The sequence below is a fragment of the Echiichthys vipera genome (genome assembly GCF_963691815.1).
Source record: "Echiichthys vipera genome assembly, chromosome: 16".
NCBI lineage: Eukaryota > Metazoa > Chordata > Actinopteri > Perciformes > Trachinidae > Echiichthys > Echiichthys vipera.
The window spans coordinates 2276191-2294564 of NC_139841.1; the positions used below are offsets into that span (position 1 = coordinate 2276191).

The 18374-nt window shown below is 43.4% G+C and overlaps 2 protein-coding genes across 4 annotated transcripts in view; one reads left to right on the forward strand and one right to left on the reverse strand.

Moving 5' to 3' along the window:
- LOC310958611 (angiopoietin-related protein 2-like) overlaps positions 1-5003 on the forward strand; it is a 113151-nt gene extending 108148 nt beyond the window's left edge. For all 3 annotated transcript variants that reach the window (XM_083929624.1, XM_083929622.1, XM_083929623.1), the window contains exon 5: positions 4464-5003. In XM_083929624.1, the coding sequence (XP_083785750.1) occupies positions 4464-4663 (200 nt within the window). In that variant the 3' untranslated portion in view covers positions 4664-5003. The remainder of the gene's footprint in view (positions 1-4463) is intronic.
- Positions 1-18374, reverse strand: part of LOC310958610 (ras-specific guanine nucleotide-releasing factor RalGPS1) — a 279502-nt gene that overhangs the window by 173943 nt on the left and 87185 nt on the right. Inside the window, exon 8 of the mRNA XM_083929621.1 lies at positions 11675-11801. Within this exon, the coding sequence (XP_083785747.1) occupies positions 11675-11801 (127 nt within the window). The remainder of the gene's footprint in view (positions 1-11674; positions 11802-18374) is intronic.

An 18374-nucleotide genomic window follows, 5' to 3' on the forward strand; every position in this document is an offset into this window, starting at 1 on the left:
AGATGGTACCAGGGTTTTACCCGCCACTATACAGCTTATGTGCAGCGCCTAAGAGTTTTTGCCTGACGCCTAAGCATATGAACGTAAAAACAATGAGGAAAGCATCTGGATGAGCCGTCACACAGAAAGAGCATCTGCTCATTGTCTTCTACAAACTTGTTGCATTATGGTTCACACAAACAATGACAGTGTTACAAACACATACACACACACACACAACATGTATGATGCACACACCGCTGCAGAGGTTTAAATTATTCCCTATGAGAACAGCAGTGAGCGAAGTCCACTGACAGTGGCAATAGCTAAATGGAGACAGAAATGGAGGTGTCTGTGGCGGTGAGTGTGGAGTTAGCAGTAACATTACAGCTGTTACTGTAGCAGTGCAAGTTTATTTGTTGGTGAAGAAATGCTATAAAACCTCAGCACGAAGACAAACTCTTGCTTGCTAACATTACCTGCTGGAGCTGGACAACTTCAGAAGTCAGTTCAACACAGGCTCACTGACTTAAGGTGGGCTTTTAAGGTGGACCAGCTATTACCATTTTCTTGTCAAACCACTCCTCCAAATTTAGCTTTTTCATATAACTGCGCAATTATGTCACCCATATGCAATATGAGTGTATGACATCATTTGCACTTCAGCCCTATAAAAGCCCAGGGAAAACCCTGAATACAACACTGCCCAGTAATAGACTGGTGTAATGTTCTTGGAGAGGCTCTTGCCCCATACCATGCTGCACAGGAAAAGTGGGTAGTCTTGGATGGCAGTATAAAGAGATGTTGGTTTAACAGATCTGAGTCATTGCTTCTTTTGCTCGACAGTGTTAGGACCCAGAAATAATATTTTGAAAGGGTGTTTCGTCCGACTTAATGACCGGATTTGCTGGCTTAAGTTGACATCAATGCAGATACATTATATTAGAAATATTGTATTAGCAAATGTAATGAAAACTGACATGACATCTCTCATCAGAGCCGGGTTGAGTCAGCAAAACTAGGGTGGGCTGGTATAAATAATAGTGAGCAAGCAGGCATCAAATTCAAAATGAGTGTTTATCAGTTCATCAGTTTATCAGTTTGAACATTAAATATCTTGTTTTTGTAATATATTCAATATAAATTGAAAAGGATTTGCAAATAATTATATTTTGTTTTTATTTTTGTATTACATAACGTCCCAGCTTCATCTGAATTGGGGTTGTATAAACATGCTAGTTTCTAATATACTGATGTGTGTTCAGTAGGTTGACTTCCCACCAGGCTTAAAAAAAGGAAGTTGTTCACTTAAATGTATTTTTAAGATGCGTTTCAATCTAACAAACGGTTAAACAAGTAGCAAACTCGTTTTAGGAGTCCTCCTCCTTTAACTCCTAATAACAGCCTAAGTGTGTAGGTGTGCAAAATTTTAGCAAGTGAGTGGTCTACAGAGAGTGTGTATTTGATGGTGAGTAGGAAGTCAGCAGTAACGGTGCAGGTGTGATTGCAGCAGTGCAGTGTGTGAATAGAGTTTATGCGTCAGTGAATAAATGCTAAAACTCCTCAAGACCCAAAACAAGTTCCACCTGGTAACTAAAGTGAAGGGAGTCAGCCTCGAAGCTAGGAACAATTTCAGCACACGCTCACTTAAGGTGAACTCACCTTAAAAAGGTGGACACCTTCAAAGTGGACCTGCTTTTCTTACTTTAGGGATATGCTGCTCCTTCAAATTTTGCTAAGCACCACCTAAGTCTTAAGGCTCAATTAAGTTGGACTGACCTTTATGGTAGACCAGCATCATTTTAGTGAAAGCAGCTCTGATTTTACTTTATCTAGGAAAGTATGAAGGTATGAATAAATATTCTCAAGCCAAGGTGCAAGCATCCATTTATACATTCATTGATGCAGACAGTGAACACACATGATCAATTGTTACCCTTACCCCGTAACCAGCAGGAGACCATATGGTTAGAGAATGTCATTCAGAAAGTTTACATGCACACGCAGAGGTGGGGAGCAAGGTCTGGGCAATAGAGGAGGGTCGAGGCGGGAAGGGCTTATGGAGAGGAGAAGATTTAAGCCGTGTCTCCCCTCTGTTTTTATGACACAAGGACTGTGAGGAGGTGGTCTGAGGAGGCTTGAGACACTGCAGGGCTGCTTTGAAGTGACTGACTGGCCTGCACTTTGTGAGCCACACAGGGAGTACATCGATGGGCTCAATGAGCGCATCACAGGATACATCAGTTTTGTGAGGACTGCAATGTCCCAGGCTGGACGGTAAACTGTTACGCTAATAATAAACCCTGGAACCTCAAGGACATTAAGCCCATCCTGAATGAAAAGAAGAGAGCATTCAGAGATGGCAACAGTGATGAGTTGAGGAGAGTGCAAGGGGTATAAAGACAATTATAGGAGAAAGCTAGAGAATAAACTCCAGCGTAACAACATAAGCAACGTGATGAGTGGCATGAGAACCATCACCGGGCTCCAGAAGACTGGTAGCACAGGGTTGGAGGACCGTGTGGACCAGGCCAACGAACTGAACCTATTTCTCAATAGATTTGATACAGCGGCCATCCCCCACAGGACTCTGCAGATGGCTGCCCTTCAGCGACTGCCACTTTATCTTCCCCTACTCCTCCTCCTTACAGACCCCCTCCCCTCCTCTCACCACCTCACTTTACACCTACCTATTCGACCCCTCTCCCCTGATCTACATCATGTCCTCCACAACCTGACGACCTCAGGTTTCTCCCAACAGACACCTCTACGGTGTCCATCACGCCACCTGGTGGGAGAACAGTTGACAAGAGCCCACCCTGGCAAAGCCGCAGGCCCAATGGCGTATTTCCAAGTGTGCTTAAAGCCTGTGCCCCCCAGCTGTGTGGAGTACTGGGTCAAATCTTCAGCCTGAGCCTGCACCTCCAGAGGGTCCCTATGCTGTGGAAGACGTCCTGCCTCGTGCCTGTACCAAAGACGCCGCAACCCAGTGGCCCTCAGGACTACAGACCGGTGGCCCTGACGTCCCACATCATGAAGACCATGGAGAGACTCGTCCTGGAGCAGCTAAGGCCAATGGTCATGCCCTTCACTGATCTACTTCAGTTTGTTTACCAGCCCCGTCTGGGAGTTGAGGACTGCATCACCTACTTGCTGAACAGAGTCTACAGTCATCTGGACAAGCCTGCGAGCACTGTGAGAGCCATGTTCTTTGACTTGACTCCAGTGCATTCAACACCATCCGTCTGGCTCTACTGGATGAGAAGATGGCTGCGATGCAGGTGGAGGCCCCCATCGTGTCCTGGATTTCGGATTACCTGATGGGCAGACCACAATATTTACACCTACAGAACTGCGCATGCCACCTTCAGAAGTTTTCTGATGACTCAGCAATAGTTGGCTGCATTGGAAAGGGGGATGAAAGTGAATAAAGGACCGTATGACTTGGAGTGAGCGGAACATCTGCAGCTCAACCTGACTAAGACAAAGGAGCTCATAGTGGATCTGGGGAGGGTGAAAACACCTGTGACCACTCTCTCCATCCAGGGGGTTGCTGTGGACACTACAGAGAAGTACAAGTATCTGGGGGTGTACTTTAATAATAAATTGAACTGGTCTAGAAACGCAGAGGCTGTCTAAAAAAAGGGCCAAAATCGACTCTTCTTCCTGAGAAAGCTGAGGTCCTTTATCTGCCGGACGATGCTGAGGATGTTTTATGAAGACTCCTTGCACCCAGATGTACCACAGAGCGCCACAGGAAATCTATCCTGCCTGTGGTCATTAAACTATACAATGCAACCCTTGGAGAGTCTGTCACCCCCTCTCTGTAATAGGTGCTCAATTATAAACAATCTGTTCTTTGCACATTGTAACGGTACATTGCACGTTATTACAGTACTTTTGATCTGTATATATTACCATTGTAATTTTTTAAAATATATATATATATACAGTTTATATACCATTTTATATTTCTTTTTTTTTCTAAATATGTTATCTGTATAATATTAAACATGTTGTTTATATAGCTGGAGTATGAAAGAAAAACTATTTCCCCCTGGGATTATTAAAGTATTTCTGATTCTGATTCTGATTGTTAAAATCACAGCAACTTGGAAAGCAGGAAGAAAATGGACGACCTTTTGACAGAATTACGACAGAAATGGGTTTTATAGCTACTGATGTTACTTGTCATGGTGGGGCCCCCTCAAAAACCACTACAGTGCGGGGGGGGGGGGGGTGTTCTACAATTAACCTGATTATACATCGTTGCTTAATGCTGCTTACATGCACAAATAGTCCGAGTACTGAAGCAGTTCTCTAGATCTGTAAACTGGAACTGGGTATGAAAACTCTGATTATACCCAGGGTAAGGTGTTTACACACCGTTTGAGAAACCGGAGTATTGCCTTAACCCAAATATGATCAGGTTTTTAAACTGCATGTAAACACACTGAGTATGATTTGACTCCTTGTATTGCCAGGTAACTGTGCCCACTACCAGAAGGGAGGATGGTGGTATAATGCCTGTGCTCACTCCAACCTGAATGGCGTGTGGTACCGTGGTGGGCATTACCGCAGCCGCTACCAGGACGGGGTCTACTGGGCTGAGTTCAGAGGAGGAGCTTATTCTCTGAAGAAAGTGACCATGATGATGCGACCCAGTGCCAACACCTTCCATTAACACTCTAGTCATTCAAAACTCAACATATTTTAATCAGCAAACATCAAAGAATTTCCATTTTTATATAAAAAAAGCAGGAATCCTTGATCTTGGTCTTTTTTTGTTGGTTGCTTTATATTCACAGTGTTGCTTCAAAATGCAAAGGCTGAAGCAGTGTTACAGAATCTGTGCAGAATTTCTTTTTAATTGTATTCATCCTGCAGATAGAGGCTGTTTATCTTGTTTAAGCTCATACAACAAAATTGCACACAAATCAACAAAAGCACACACAAACATACATCATGTGATTGTAATATCTGTGTGTCCTGCTCTATGTGGGCTTTGAGTGATTTTGTTGATATGCACACCAGAAACTTTAATAAATAAAATACTTCCAAAATGATTTCTTTTTCAACACTGTGTTATTTATAAATCCATGTAAAATAGATACAAAAAGTTTAAGGACAGCTGATAAATAAACTGAAATAATAATAAGAAGAATATGATTAAGTCGAAGAAGAAGAAGAAGAAGATGATTAAGTCGAAGAAGTGTGAGACGCATGAGCGACACTACGCATGAGCGACACTACGCATGAGCTGTGCGGCGGGAGACAAATTCAAAAAGAACAAACCTTAATAAGTGTTTCCCTGTGGATTGAGTGTTTTGACACTTACACTGTACTGTATACAGAACCTCTACCTGCTTTAGAGGCCGTTTGAATCATCTGCATCAGTGATCTTACACAGCCTGGAGTGTTTAGTGTGAAGCTAGTAGCTACTAGCGTGATTTGTGTGTAGCTAGTAGCTACTAGCGTGATTTGACACGGACAAGCAGACACACACACTAACTATTATGCCTACCACGCCATGTGAGGGCTACACAGTCCTTCAAAAAGCAAATAAAAAGATTGCTGACCTGAAAGAAGACATCCGTCGCCTCTCCAATGAACTGAAAAAGAAGGACTCACTCCTGTCCGGTTTCATGGAAGTAGCTTCACAGCAGTCCAAACAAATCAGTTTCATGGAAGTAGCATCTCAGCAGTCCAAACACATCACTTCCCTCAACGCAACTATCCAGGACACCACCATCAAATGGGACCCCGTCGCCAACCTTCAACATTCTTCCTGCTCAACTCCTAACCATCAGGAGTCATGGGCTGAGGTGGTGGTCCGTGGTGGGACCAGTCAGGCGGTCCCGTCTGCATCGCCACCGCACCTGGACCTCTCCAACCGCTACACGGTACTGTCCGATGACGCCACGGCTCACCCAGGTCACCCTGCTGTTGCTCCGACATCGGCCGACACTGTCACCTCACCGTGGGAAATTAGTGTCCAGACGGGCAGATGTTAAGGGACGCCGTACTCAGACGGTCTGGACGTCTTCCTCGCACTGAGCCGACAGAGGATCCTCCATCTGGGTTCAAGGCCCCAGGACCCCCGTCACATCACACACCTGCCGAGACTGACCACCTCCAGCCGCCACCTCCCCTCTTCTCCCCGACCACACTGATAACCAGGGACTCCATCGTCAGGAATATTCGCTTCTTCAATGCTGTCACTCGCTGTTTTCCTGGAGCAACCGTGCCAGATATCCTGGACAAGCTCCCGGGGCTGCTGCTCTCACTCCCTTCCACTATCAGTCGGGTGATAGTTCATGTTGGGACCAACGACTTAGCCCGGGAGCAGTCAGAGCTGACCAAAAAGGATTTTAATGGTCTTTTATCCTTTTTAAGTACCTGTGGTAAGTCTGTTTTTATTTCTGGCCCAATCCCCACAGTAGTCCGTGGAGCAGGGCATTTTAGCAGATTGCTCAGTCTCCACAGCTGGCCCCAATCAGCATGCACAGCCCTCAACATTGGTTTTATCGCCAATTTTTAACCTGTTTTGGGGCCGTTCAGAGTTCTTCAGGAGCGATGGCCTCCACCCCAGCACGCTGGGTAGCCGCATGCTTTCGGCTAATTTACAGTACGCTGTACAATCTGCACAAACGACCCACTGACTCACTACTGATACACGTGCACACGGACCCTCTGCTCCACACTCACCTTCACCCTCCCACACTACACACGCCTCCTCTGCCCCTCACTCTACTAACGATGTAATTTTAGATAATAACCTAGACAGCATTCTCCTTACAGAGACATGGCTTGGCACTGATGCACCTGCACCTGTGCTAATGTATAACAGAATACTAATAACCGGTGATTTTAATTTACACATAGATAATTCCTCAGATCCTATGTCGAGAGAATTTTTAAACCTTCTCCATTACCTTGATTTCAATCAAGTAAATTACTTTTTAATTGCAAACAACATTTTTGAGAAGTGCCGGTCTGGTTTCAGGGCGAACCACAGTACAGAGACAGCCCTTTTAAAGATTTAAAACGACATCAGGTGCAAATTGGATAACAATGAACTCACAGTCTTGGTACTACTGGATCTAACCGCCGCCTTCGATACAGTAGACCATCACATTTTATTAGATAGACGGAAGAACCTGGTCGGCTTCTCTGGTACTGTTCTTAACTGGTTCATTTCTTACCTCACAGATCGACACTTCTTTGTAAGTATGGATACATGTTCCTCAGAAACCCACAAAATAAAGTGTGGTGTTCCCCAAGGGTCAATTTTAGGTCCAACTCTTTTTAATCTTTACATGCTTCCCCTTGGGGACGTCATCAGGAGGCACGGCATCAGCTTTCATAGTCATGCTGACGATACGCAACTGTATATCGCTGTGTCTCCCGATGACACAGGACCTATTGATGTCCTTTTTAACTAATTTTAGAAATCAAGACACGGATGGCAGGAAATTTCCTACAGCTCAACCAGGACAAAACAGAGATTTTACTCATTGGTCCTGAGGACCAGAAAGAGAAACTTTTACCAAAGTTACAGAAATGTAATCACAATCTGTAAAAAATCTGGGTGTGATTTTTGACTCTGAGCTCAGTTTTATTCCACACATCAAAAATATAACAAAAATAGGTTTTTACCATCTTAAGAACATAGCCAGAGTCTGCCCGTTTCTCTCTCAGGCCAGCACGGAGGTGCTGATGCATGCTTTTATCTCTTGTCGTATAGACTACTGTAATGCCCTGCTCTCTGGCCTTCCCAAAAAGAGCATTTCGAATCTACAATTATTACAAAACTCAGCTGCACGAGTGCTGACAAGGACCAGAGGGCGGGAGCACATAACACCAGTTTTAAAGTCGCTGCATTGGCTCCCCGTGCGTTTCAGGATTGATTTTAAAGTTCTTCTACTAGTTTTTAAGTGTCTTAACGGTCTTGGGCCCTCTTACCTATCTGATTTGCTTTTACCTTATCGGCCGACGCAGACCCTAAGGTCCTCTGGCACCGGCCTTTTAACCATACCACAGGTAAGTTCAAAAAAGCACGGGGAGGCGGCTTTCAGTTATTATGGGCCCCCACTGTGGAACAGTCAGGGTCGCAGAGTCTGTTGAGGTTTTTAAAAAGAGGCTTAAGACCCATCTTTTTAATCAGGCTTTTAGTTAATTGATTTATTTTAGGCAGTGCTAATCAGAGCACTTTTTATCCTTTTTTACTGTTTTAATCTCTGTGTTTTATCTTCTGATGTTTCTCTTTTTCTGTACATCTCTGTGAGGCACTTTGCGATACTTTTCTGTATGAAAAGCGCCATATCAATAAAGGTTGATTTGAAGATGAAGAAGAAGAAGAAGAAGAAGAAGAAGAAGAAGAAAAAGAAAAAGACTTTCAGAAAAGTGTTCCTTTTGTAGCCCTTAATTTCATCTTATTTGGTCACCAGGTCTGGACTGCAGCAGGCCATTCTTGTACCTTTACTCTTTTACCACTCTGTTGGAACATGTGCAGGATGTGGCTTGGCATTGTCTTGCTGAAATAAGCAGGGACATCCATGAAAAAGACGTTGCTTGGATGGAAGCCTATGTTGCTCCAAAACCTGTATGTACCTTTCAGCATTAATGGTGCCTTCACAGATGCCCTGGGCACTAACACCCCCCATACCATCACAGATGCTGGCTTTTGAACTTTGCTCTGTTAACAATCTGATTGGTAATTTTCTTCTTTGATGATATTATGGACTGTTGATGATGAAATCCCTAAATTCCTTGCAAATGTACATTGAGAAAACATTGTTCTTGAACTGTTGGACTATTTGCTCAAACAGTTGTTCACAAAGTGATGAACCTTGCCCCATCCTTGCCTGTGAACGACTGAGCCTTTCAGGGATGCTCCTTTTATACCCAATCATGACACTCACCTGTTTCCAATGAACCTGTTCACCTGTGGAATGTTCCAAACAGGTGTTTTTGAGCTTTCCTCAACTTTTCCAATCTTGTTGACTCTGTCCCAGCTTTTTTGGAACGTGTTGCAGGCATCGAATTTAAAATGACTGAATATTTGAAAAAAAACAATAAAGTTTATCAGTTTGAACATTAAATATCTTATCTTTGTAGTGAATTCAATTGAATATAGGTTGAAAAGGATCATTGTATTTTGTTTTTATTTACGTTTTACTGAACGTCCCGACTTCATGTGAATTGGGGTTTGTATATTCCGATTCTTGAAATTCGTTCCAAGAGCTCTAGTTTTCTCAGAAGAAAACCACTGCTTCTCCAATTTTTCCAAACCCCCAAAAGTGGAGACGGACACACCCTAAATGCACTTTAGATCAAGCGCCGTAGAGAACATCTACTGGCGGACCAGGGCACCTACAAGCTGCTGTAAAACTGGACCGGACCAAAGTGGGCTGCGAGTGGGCCGATACCACGGCAATGCTGAAGACTCTCTTACCTGGCAAAACAGCAAGCAGTTGACCTCAATGGACAGAGACCATGTCGTCTACACATGTGAGTGGAAGGCAGTTCAAGAAAAGGCCATCCCATCTGATTCAATACATCGCATGATCGTTCGCACAAACCGCGGCACTGACAGCGTTACACACATATGTATGATGCACACACCGCTGCAGAGGTTCAATTCATTCCCTATGAGAACAGCTTCTCCAATTTCCCAAAGCCCCCAAAAGTGGAGAGAACAACATGACTTCATGATACGTCTAAATTCCTTCATCCTCACGACAATCACATGGATTAGTTTTGGTAAGGTTGGGCTTAGAGTACATATATCGTATACTTGATAAATACTTCATTATATGTTATATATTATTTTAAGGCTGAACCAATTCCTCGAGTAACTCGATTATTAAAAATCATTGAGACAAAAAGGCTTCGAATCGATGCTGCGTTTGATCCAAACTATATACAGTACAGAGTACCCTGTTTTGCACAGAGTATTAGACAGGTGGCAGTAATGAGCAAAAAATTTCCAAATGCCGCAAACAAGAAGGAAAACAAAGAAGAAAAAGAAGCACAGAGGACAACGCACTTAGGCAGACACAATGTTAAGAAGCCGGCAAGGAAAGCATAATAGAGAAGATGAGAGTAAGCAACGAAGAGGAAAGAGGAGAAACTGTCAGAAAACTATAGAAACAATCAAAAGTTTGGGACCACTTCAAGCTTACACTAAAGGAAAACTCTGTGCAGTGTGTACATTGAATTAGTGTATTATAATACCACAACGTTGATGCTTCAGCATTTTAACAGCAAACACTCAGGTTAAGTTGTAAAGTTGGCATAAAGCAGTGGCGGGCTACTGGTCCTTCAAGGAGGAGAAGATAATTTTTCCGGCCTACATCATAAATGTGTTTGTTTATTTATAAGTAAATTCTACCCTTCGTTCCTTTTTAAGAAAATGATCTGGGACCTTGTCGCACCAACTAGGGGTCTTTTCCAGGGACTTGACCAGTGACCTCTCAATGGCAGCAGAGCTAGGCTGCTTAAACGGGCTTGGCCCAGCTGGAGCTACTGCGCCAGGCTACTGTGAAGTCTGACCGTCTGTGAGTGTGAGTGTGAGTGACGGGGGAAGAAGCTCCGCAGCTGCCGCTGCTCGTTGGGGAAAGAAACCGCAGAGTGACAGAACAGAGTCGCCAAACACCACGCTAGTCGTTTTTAACAAAGACAAAGTCTCTGTGGATCGGTAAAGTCTCCAGATTAGTTCAGAATAACATCCGCTGGATGTTTATTCTTCAAGATCGCTGATTCGCTCATTTAGCTATCAATCATCATGCAGAAGCCAAGCGTCTGGGCCAGCCAAGAAGTTGCGCCGGTTACCTGTGATAAGTAGCTGATTCTGAACAAAAGATGAAGGCTTTCTAGTGCGTATTTAGTCAATAAAATGTACACACAGCAGTCTTTTTTTTTGTGACACTTTATGGGAAGCTGAGCTTCCCTTGCAGTCTTAGAGCAATCACCACTGGCATAAACATCCAGCGATGTGATTGTTAGTTTAGATGTATGCCTGAAAAAATACAAACGCTAATTATGGCTACATGAAATGGCTAGTCAGCCATGTAAATCAATGTTGTGGCAAGTGTGTTTACTTCCTATGCTGAAGGTTGCCCTACACCCACATATCCTATTCACTGCAATCAAATTTAATTAAATATACACACATAACTTACAGTGATGCATAAAACAAAATGCCACAAAGCCTTTCAAGAGGACAGGGTTATGTTATGCCTAGGGTACTTATAGTTCTAAATGTAAAGTCGCACAACCTTAAATAATTGTTTATGTATTATCCACTATTAATAGGTTATGTCTTTTACCTGGTTTCATGTTTTTAAAATTGAATTGAAATGTATTTAATTACTGCCTTCTGTTTGTATGCATCCACTCCAAGCTTATACCAAAATTCAACCCCACTTTAAACTGAAATCTCAAGAACGCGACAGTGCTTTGGAGAAATCCAACTAGAATGTGTGTAGAAACATTGAAACGTATAAACTTTACTTTGGTATGGTATACTACATGATGGTTTTGTGGTGAATTGTATATGTGTATGCAGGGCTTAAAACTACCCACTGGAACTGGACTAGTCGTTGTTTTGATGTAGTCCTGGAGACTGGGGCCTTTAAAAGGACTTAAAGCAGGGCATGTTGACATATTGAGGCATAGATGGAGGACTTACCTAGGTAAGGAATACAGGGCACCATCTTCAGGGAGCGGATGTATTCTCTCATGCAGTTGTAGTTCTCTTCCTTGGATGTCAGATAGTTTAGCTTCTCAAATGTGGCCTTGTCTTTCCGACTGACCAGCTAAAACAGAGAAGAAAAATGACTTGTTTTGAAAATTTTAAAACTGAAAATTTGATTCAGAGCCTATTCCCTGAGCGGGAACTATGGAAAACACACTCAAGTGTGTCTGTCTTCCGAACCCTTAACTACAATGTTGAAAGTCAGAATCAGAATCAGCTTTAATGGCCAAGTATGCACACATACATGAAATTTGACCTCGGTAGGTGTTCACGCTCTCAGACAGGTAGATATATGTAGACACTTAGTACACATAATATTTAAATAATAATAATAATAATAATAATAATAAATTGGGACAAATATACAAATATATAATCCTGATGGCAAAAATAGGCAGGTACGGATATATACAATACATATATGTAATATATGTAATATGAAGTAGGATCTTCTATACAATTATACATATATAAAAGAAGCTGTTTTTGTTTTTTTTCAGTCATTTTCCCAGCCCGCTTTTTGGTTCTTGCTAAACACAAGTCCAGGAGGGAGGGCAGGGGGACACCAATGATTTTCTTAGCTGACCTGATTTTTTTGTGGCCGTACCAAACCAGACCGTGATGGATGTGCATAGGATGGACTCAATGACCGCAATGTAGAAAATGTTATTTATTAGAAGAAGTTAAATTTATTTCAGATTCCGTCCTGGACGTGGAACAAAGGACCAGCTCTTCACTCTCGCAGGGATCCTGCAGGGGGCCTGGGAGTATGCCCATCCAGTCTACATGTGCTTTGTGGATCTGGAGAAAGCATATGACCAGGTCCCCAGGGAGATACTGTGGAAGTTGCTGTGGGAGTATGGGGTGAGGGGGTCACTTCTGTGGGCCATCCCATCTCTGTACACCCAAAGCGAGAGCTGTGTCCGGATCCTCGGCAGTAAGTCGGATTCGTTCCCGGTGGGGGTTGGCCTCCGCCAGGGGTGCGCTTTGTCACCAATCCTGTTTGTGATTTTCATGGACAGGATATCGAGGCGTAGTCGTGGTGGGGAGGGGCTGCAGTTCGGTGGGCTTAGGATCTCGTCTCTGCTTTTTGCAGATGATGTGGTCCTGATGGCATCGTCGGTCAGTGACCTTCAGCACTCACTGGATCGGTTCGCAGCCGAGTGTGAAGCGGCTGGGATGAGGATCAGCATCTCTAAATCTGAGGCCATGGCTCTCAGCAGGAAACCAGTGGATTGCTTACTCCAGGTAGGGAATGAGTCCTTACCCCAAGTGAAGGAGTTCAAGTACCTCGGGATCTTGTTCATGAGTGAGGGGACGATGGAGCGTGAGTTTGGCTGGAGAATCTGAGCAGCGGGGGCTGTATTGCAGTCGCTCTACCGCACCGTTGTGACGAAAAGAGAGCTGAGCTGGAAGGCAAAGCTCTTGACCTACCTGTCAATTTTTTGTTTCTACCCTCACCTATGGTCATAAAAGCTGGGTCATGACCGAAACAACGAGATCGCCGGTACAAGCGGCCGAAATGATATTTCTCAGGAGGGTGGCTGGAGTCTCCCATAGAGATAGGGTGATAAGTTCAGCCATCCGTGAGGAACTCGGAGTAGAGCCGCTGCTCCATTGCGCTGAAAGGAGCCAGTTTAGGTGGTTAGGGCATCTAGTAAGGATGCCCCCTGGGCGCCTCCATAGGGAGGTGTTCCAGGAAAGTCCAGCTGGGAGGAGGCCTCGGAGAACCAGGACTAGGTGGAGAGATTATATCTCCACACTGGCCTGGGAACGCCTCGGGGTCCCCCAGTTAGAGCTGGTTAATGTGGCCCGGGAAAGGGAAGTTTGGGGTCCCCTGCTAGAGCTGCTTCCCCCGTGACCCGACACCGAATAAGCGGTTGAAGATGAGAGAGAGGAATATACTCAACCATAATTTCTCATGAAACATGTCTCAGTGCTTCTTATCTCTTTACATCAGCTGCCAACTGCAGCAGCCAGCAAATTAGGCTCTTTCTACGGGCAGGGAGTTAAACCAAGTCTGCCATGCAACTAATATGGCAAAATCTGGATATTTTGCTTGCCAATATATGACCCAGTGTGAGTGTCTGAGTGTTATTGGTCTCCATCAGCTGTACGAAAAAAATTAAGCTTATTCAAGAAACAAACAAAAAATGTTTTGGGCATGTGACACCGGCTTTTAATTCTCTCTCCCACAATCTGAAGCTAATGAAACAAATACCATGGTAAATAACATCAATGCCACTGCAAAATGAACTAGAATTACTGCCTTCTGTTTGTATGTCGCCACCAACCTGTCAAGTTTTTGTTTACAACCAGACTGTCCCGACTTACATAATAGACACTGGAGATCAAAATTAGAGAACAAATTATAACTACTTGTTTCATTCTCAAATACTGTTATTTATTTTTTTTATTGTTCATAATTTGATAGAATAACGGCTGTGTCTATACCACTGCTGTACTAGCATGTTGTTTTTGCTTACTTTGAATAACTTCAGCACATAGCACATCTGCGCCCACAGGACATCACTAGTTTTTCTCACACTGCTCTGGTTTGATCTTGGTCCATTCTTCTTCACTCTCTTCCACAGTTCAGTAACTGTAGTGGGTTTCTTAGACATTACTTTGTTGCCAAGGATTTTCCAGAGATTCTCTATGGGGCTTCTGTTTTTACACAAAATAAAGGTTTTTGTTGAAGTGCCTTGTTTAACTTAAGTATTTAATTGACTAATATTTTATTTTAGTAGAGCAGTGGTATAGCCACAGTGGATATTCTATCACATTCTGAACAATACAAAAACGAATAAATCAAGTATTAATCATTTGTTCTCTAATTTTGATCTCCAGTGGAATTCTACAAATAGTATAATACCAATATTATTAGTGTAGCCTCACCTTTATCTGCAGCTGTGCGCTATTCCAGGTTGACTCAGAATTTGAACGTCAACATAACGAACAAATTTGAAGTTTAAAAATATTCCACACAGCTCTTAACAGCGTGCTCACACTGTCCTTTTGGCCTCGGCCAAAACGGTTTTTCAGCTAAAGCCTAGTACCTTTAAGTAGTGTGAGCGCACCCGCTCCGCGCTCAACTGGGGCCAGCTGGGCCGCCACGGCCCGCTTGAAATAGGTGGGCTTTAGCGGAGCCGTTTGCACATGTACGAGCACGAGCGTGCGCACGAGCACGAGCCCTACGGCAGTAGCGTTATGTCCGCCTGTTCGGACATGTAAATAGAAGGACAGACCATGCGCGGACATTTAACAACAACAACAATGGTGGTGAAAGGTTCACGTTGTGTTTACTGCAGATTTGGTCGGATGAAAATATTCAAAAACAGTCGACAAGACGCACAAAAACTCCGAGGTCTGTGGAAAGATTTGTAAACAAAGCCACACACACGCGATCAATGCGTGTGACGTGTTACGGCGTGATGGCGTATGGACAGCAAGAAGCACTGGCCGAGGCCCAGGTAGTGTGAGTACAAACGGGGCTGGGGCGCGGGGGGGAGAGGGAGGGGGGACAAGTACCCTAAAGTCCGGGTCGCCCTTAGGGCGTGATCACACTGTCCTCCCAGACCACTTCCTGTGAAATGCTGTCAAAACTAGCATATCAAATACGTGTTTTATGAGGTCACAGTGACTTTACCTTTGACCTACAAAATCTATTCTATTCATCCTGGAGTCCATGAGGACTCATCAGTAGGGATGCATAAAAATATCTAGGTAGTTACAGTTTATACACTGAAGCAGAACTGTTTATAAAAACATATTGGAGTCTGGGGCCCCATTCAGAACAGTTTCCTGAATCCATCCTGAGGGATGAGATCACAAGTGGACAGCTCTAAGTAAAGATGTGATTGCACCCAGGATGCATTGAGGACCCACTGAGATCGGATCACTCAGGTCACATTTAGTGGTGGTTTGAATCATATGCATCCACACTCTTTCAACAGTGTGAACACACATGTACCTGAGGACAACTTACTCAGCTGTGAGCAGAACTATGTCCTCATCCATTTGCTTTGTCCACGACATCTGGATCATAGCTCTGTGTAGCTTGTCTTTGTAGTTTTAATGGTTATTATTTTGAAAGTATTTATCATTAAAAAGAAAGAAGAGCGGGGACTTCTGGTTTGGCTGAGATGGAGTAGGCATGGGTTGATTCTTGCTCCCGCAATTTTTGATACTTTCATGTTTTAGGACCCCGAAAGTCTCTACAATAGTAATATTGTCTCATTTGACAGATAACCGTGAGTTTCTGTGTTGCTGACTGTATAGCTGTGCTTTAACAGCCCCGGACTGACCAGAGTTTATTTTTAGAACGCAACATTAGTAGTTACAGTCCTGACCGCCTGCTGATATTCTGTCTGTCAGAGTTTTTAACAGAAATCACTAAATGGACGCACTGTGGACATGTTGACCCGAGATCCGGTGTGTCTTCATCCAGCGCCACTAGGACCTCGAGAGTGTCCGACCCCGGTGAGAATATGATGTTGAGCAGCTTTCTGGTATTTAAGAATGGACATCTACCTAATCTGAAGCCTGTCTGGTCTAGCGAAATTATCAATGAAGTCACACTTTGAAGGCTGAAGGTGAGGCAAGGATCTTACAATCTACGTTTAAGTGAGACTGGTCTGTTGCTGCCACATGAAGTAGGATCCCTGTCTTTGTTCAGGAGCAATGAAATAGATGCCTCATACAAGTTCGCTGGCAGTCTGCCTTCAGTAAAGTAGTCATTTGAACATTCTCTCAAGGATGGGGGCTAATAGTGTGAGTAATAAAGTGAGCTTTAAAGAACTCAACTGTAAAACCATCGGGACCAGGAGATTGACCTGGGGGGTGGGGGGTCATTAAACTCTATGTGAAAGTGTATTTGAGTTGCAACATCTTTAAACTTACTGTCCGACAGTAAGTGTGAGCTGAACCTCCATGGTGAACGAGGAATTGTATCCCGTGGAAAACTAATGTCAACTGTGGTAGGAGCATGGTCAGAAGTGACTATTGGGTGGTATTCACTTGCATTCCCACAGTTGAGGAGATTGTTTTTCGAGTAAGAAGAAATCAATTCGGTAGAATGTGTGGTGCACATGGGGAAAAAAGAGAAAGCTTTCCCATGGGGATTTCTAAACCTCCAGGGATCCAACATTCCCAACTGTGGTGCAAATGTTTTTACTATGTGTGATGATTTGCATAGTGTAACCTGTGTAGAAGAAGATCTGTCAAGAGTCACATCCTGCACCAGGTTGAAGTCCCCACCTATGATAATACGGTGACTGTCAGCATTTGGGATTTTGGCAAATAGCCTTGTAAAAACTGTTTATTGTCCAATGTGAATGCATAAATTGAAAAGACCACCGGTGTGTTCTGGAGCATGCCCGAAACTATGACATAACGGCCGTCAGTATCTAGGATTACATTTGTGAGCTCTAACAGGACCCTTTTCTAAATGATGATCGCTGCCCCTCTAACGCTATCTGTAAATTTGGAATGAAATAAGTGGCTCATCCACACCCTCTTAATACGTGGAGTGTCAGCTGATTTGAGATGTGTTTCCTGCTGAAACATCACATCCCCATTAAGGTGCTGTAACTGTGTCAGGACCTTAACTATTTTGATTGTGTAGTTCATTCCCTTAGTATTCCAGGAAATCAGACGCACTCCAGTACCTGTCTTTACAGCATTAGCCATAGGAAGAGTTATAATAAGTTAGAATGACACTGCATGACCTGAAGTATTCTGAGTTATTGTAAGTATTAGTAGTGCAGGAAGAGAGTAAGGAGGAAGGTAAAACAGAACAAAAAAAAAGAAAAAAGAAACTCAAACACACATAAAACCCAACAAAACAACATAAAAGAAACAAGAAAGTAACATTGTGACCAATCTAAGGGCTACTCCCATAGAAATTAACTCCTATTCAACTTATTTTATTCATAAGTTGAATATTCAGAAGAGTGACTTATTTTTTGTCAACAACTTGGCGAGACATCTCCTTCAATCCATATTCCCCTTTAAAACAGCTAACAAGGGGTTCAAGTATTTGGGGGTGTTTATCACCAGTTCTTTCAGTGACCTTTTTCAAAAGAACTTCCTGCCACTATTAGATAAATGCAAGTCGGACTTGTCCAGATGGGGGGGCCTCCCCCTGTCCCTTGCAGGCCAGTTTAATCTTATTAAGATGGTAATATTACCAAAGTTTCTGTATATTTTTCAAAGTCTCCCAATTTTCTTAACAAGTCATTCTTCACTAATCTAGACCAACAACTTAACGCCTTTTTTTGGCAGAATACACCAGCCCGTATCAAAAAACATATTCTTCAACTACCTAATCCTGAAGGGGGACTAGCACTCCCTAATTTCCACCACTAATTCTGGGCCTGCAGCATTAATAAACTTTTATATTAGCTCTGTGGTGAAGTTACAGATGTCTGCCTGCCTTGGGCTCACACTGAGATATCTTCTTCCTGCTCTTTGCTCACAGCTCCCCATAAATGCCCACAAGGTCTCATCTAATCTGCTTGTCGCCAATACCATAAAAATCTGGATCTAGTTCAGGAAGCAGTGCGGCTTGCAAAGGGCTTCAATCCATGCCCCAGTTGTTAATAACTATGCGTTTCTCCCTTCCTGCACGACC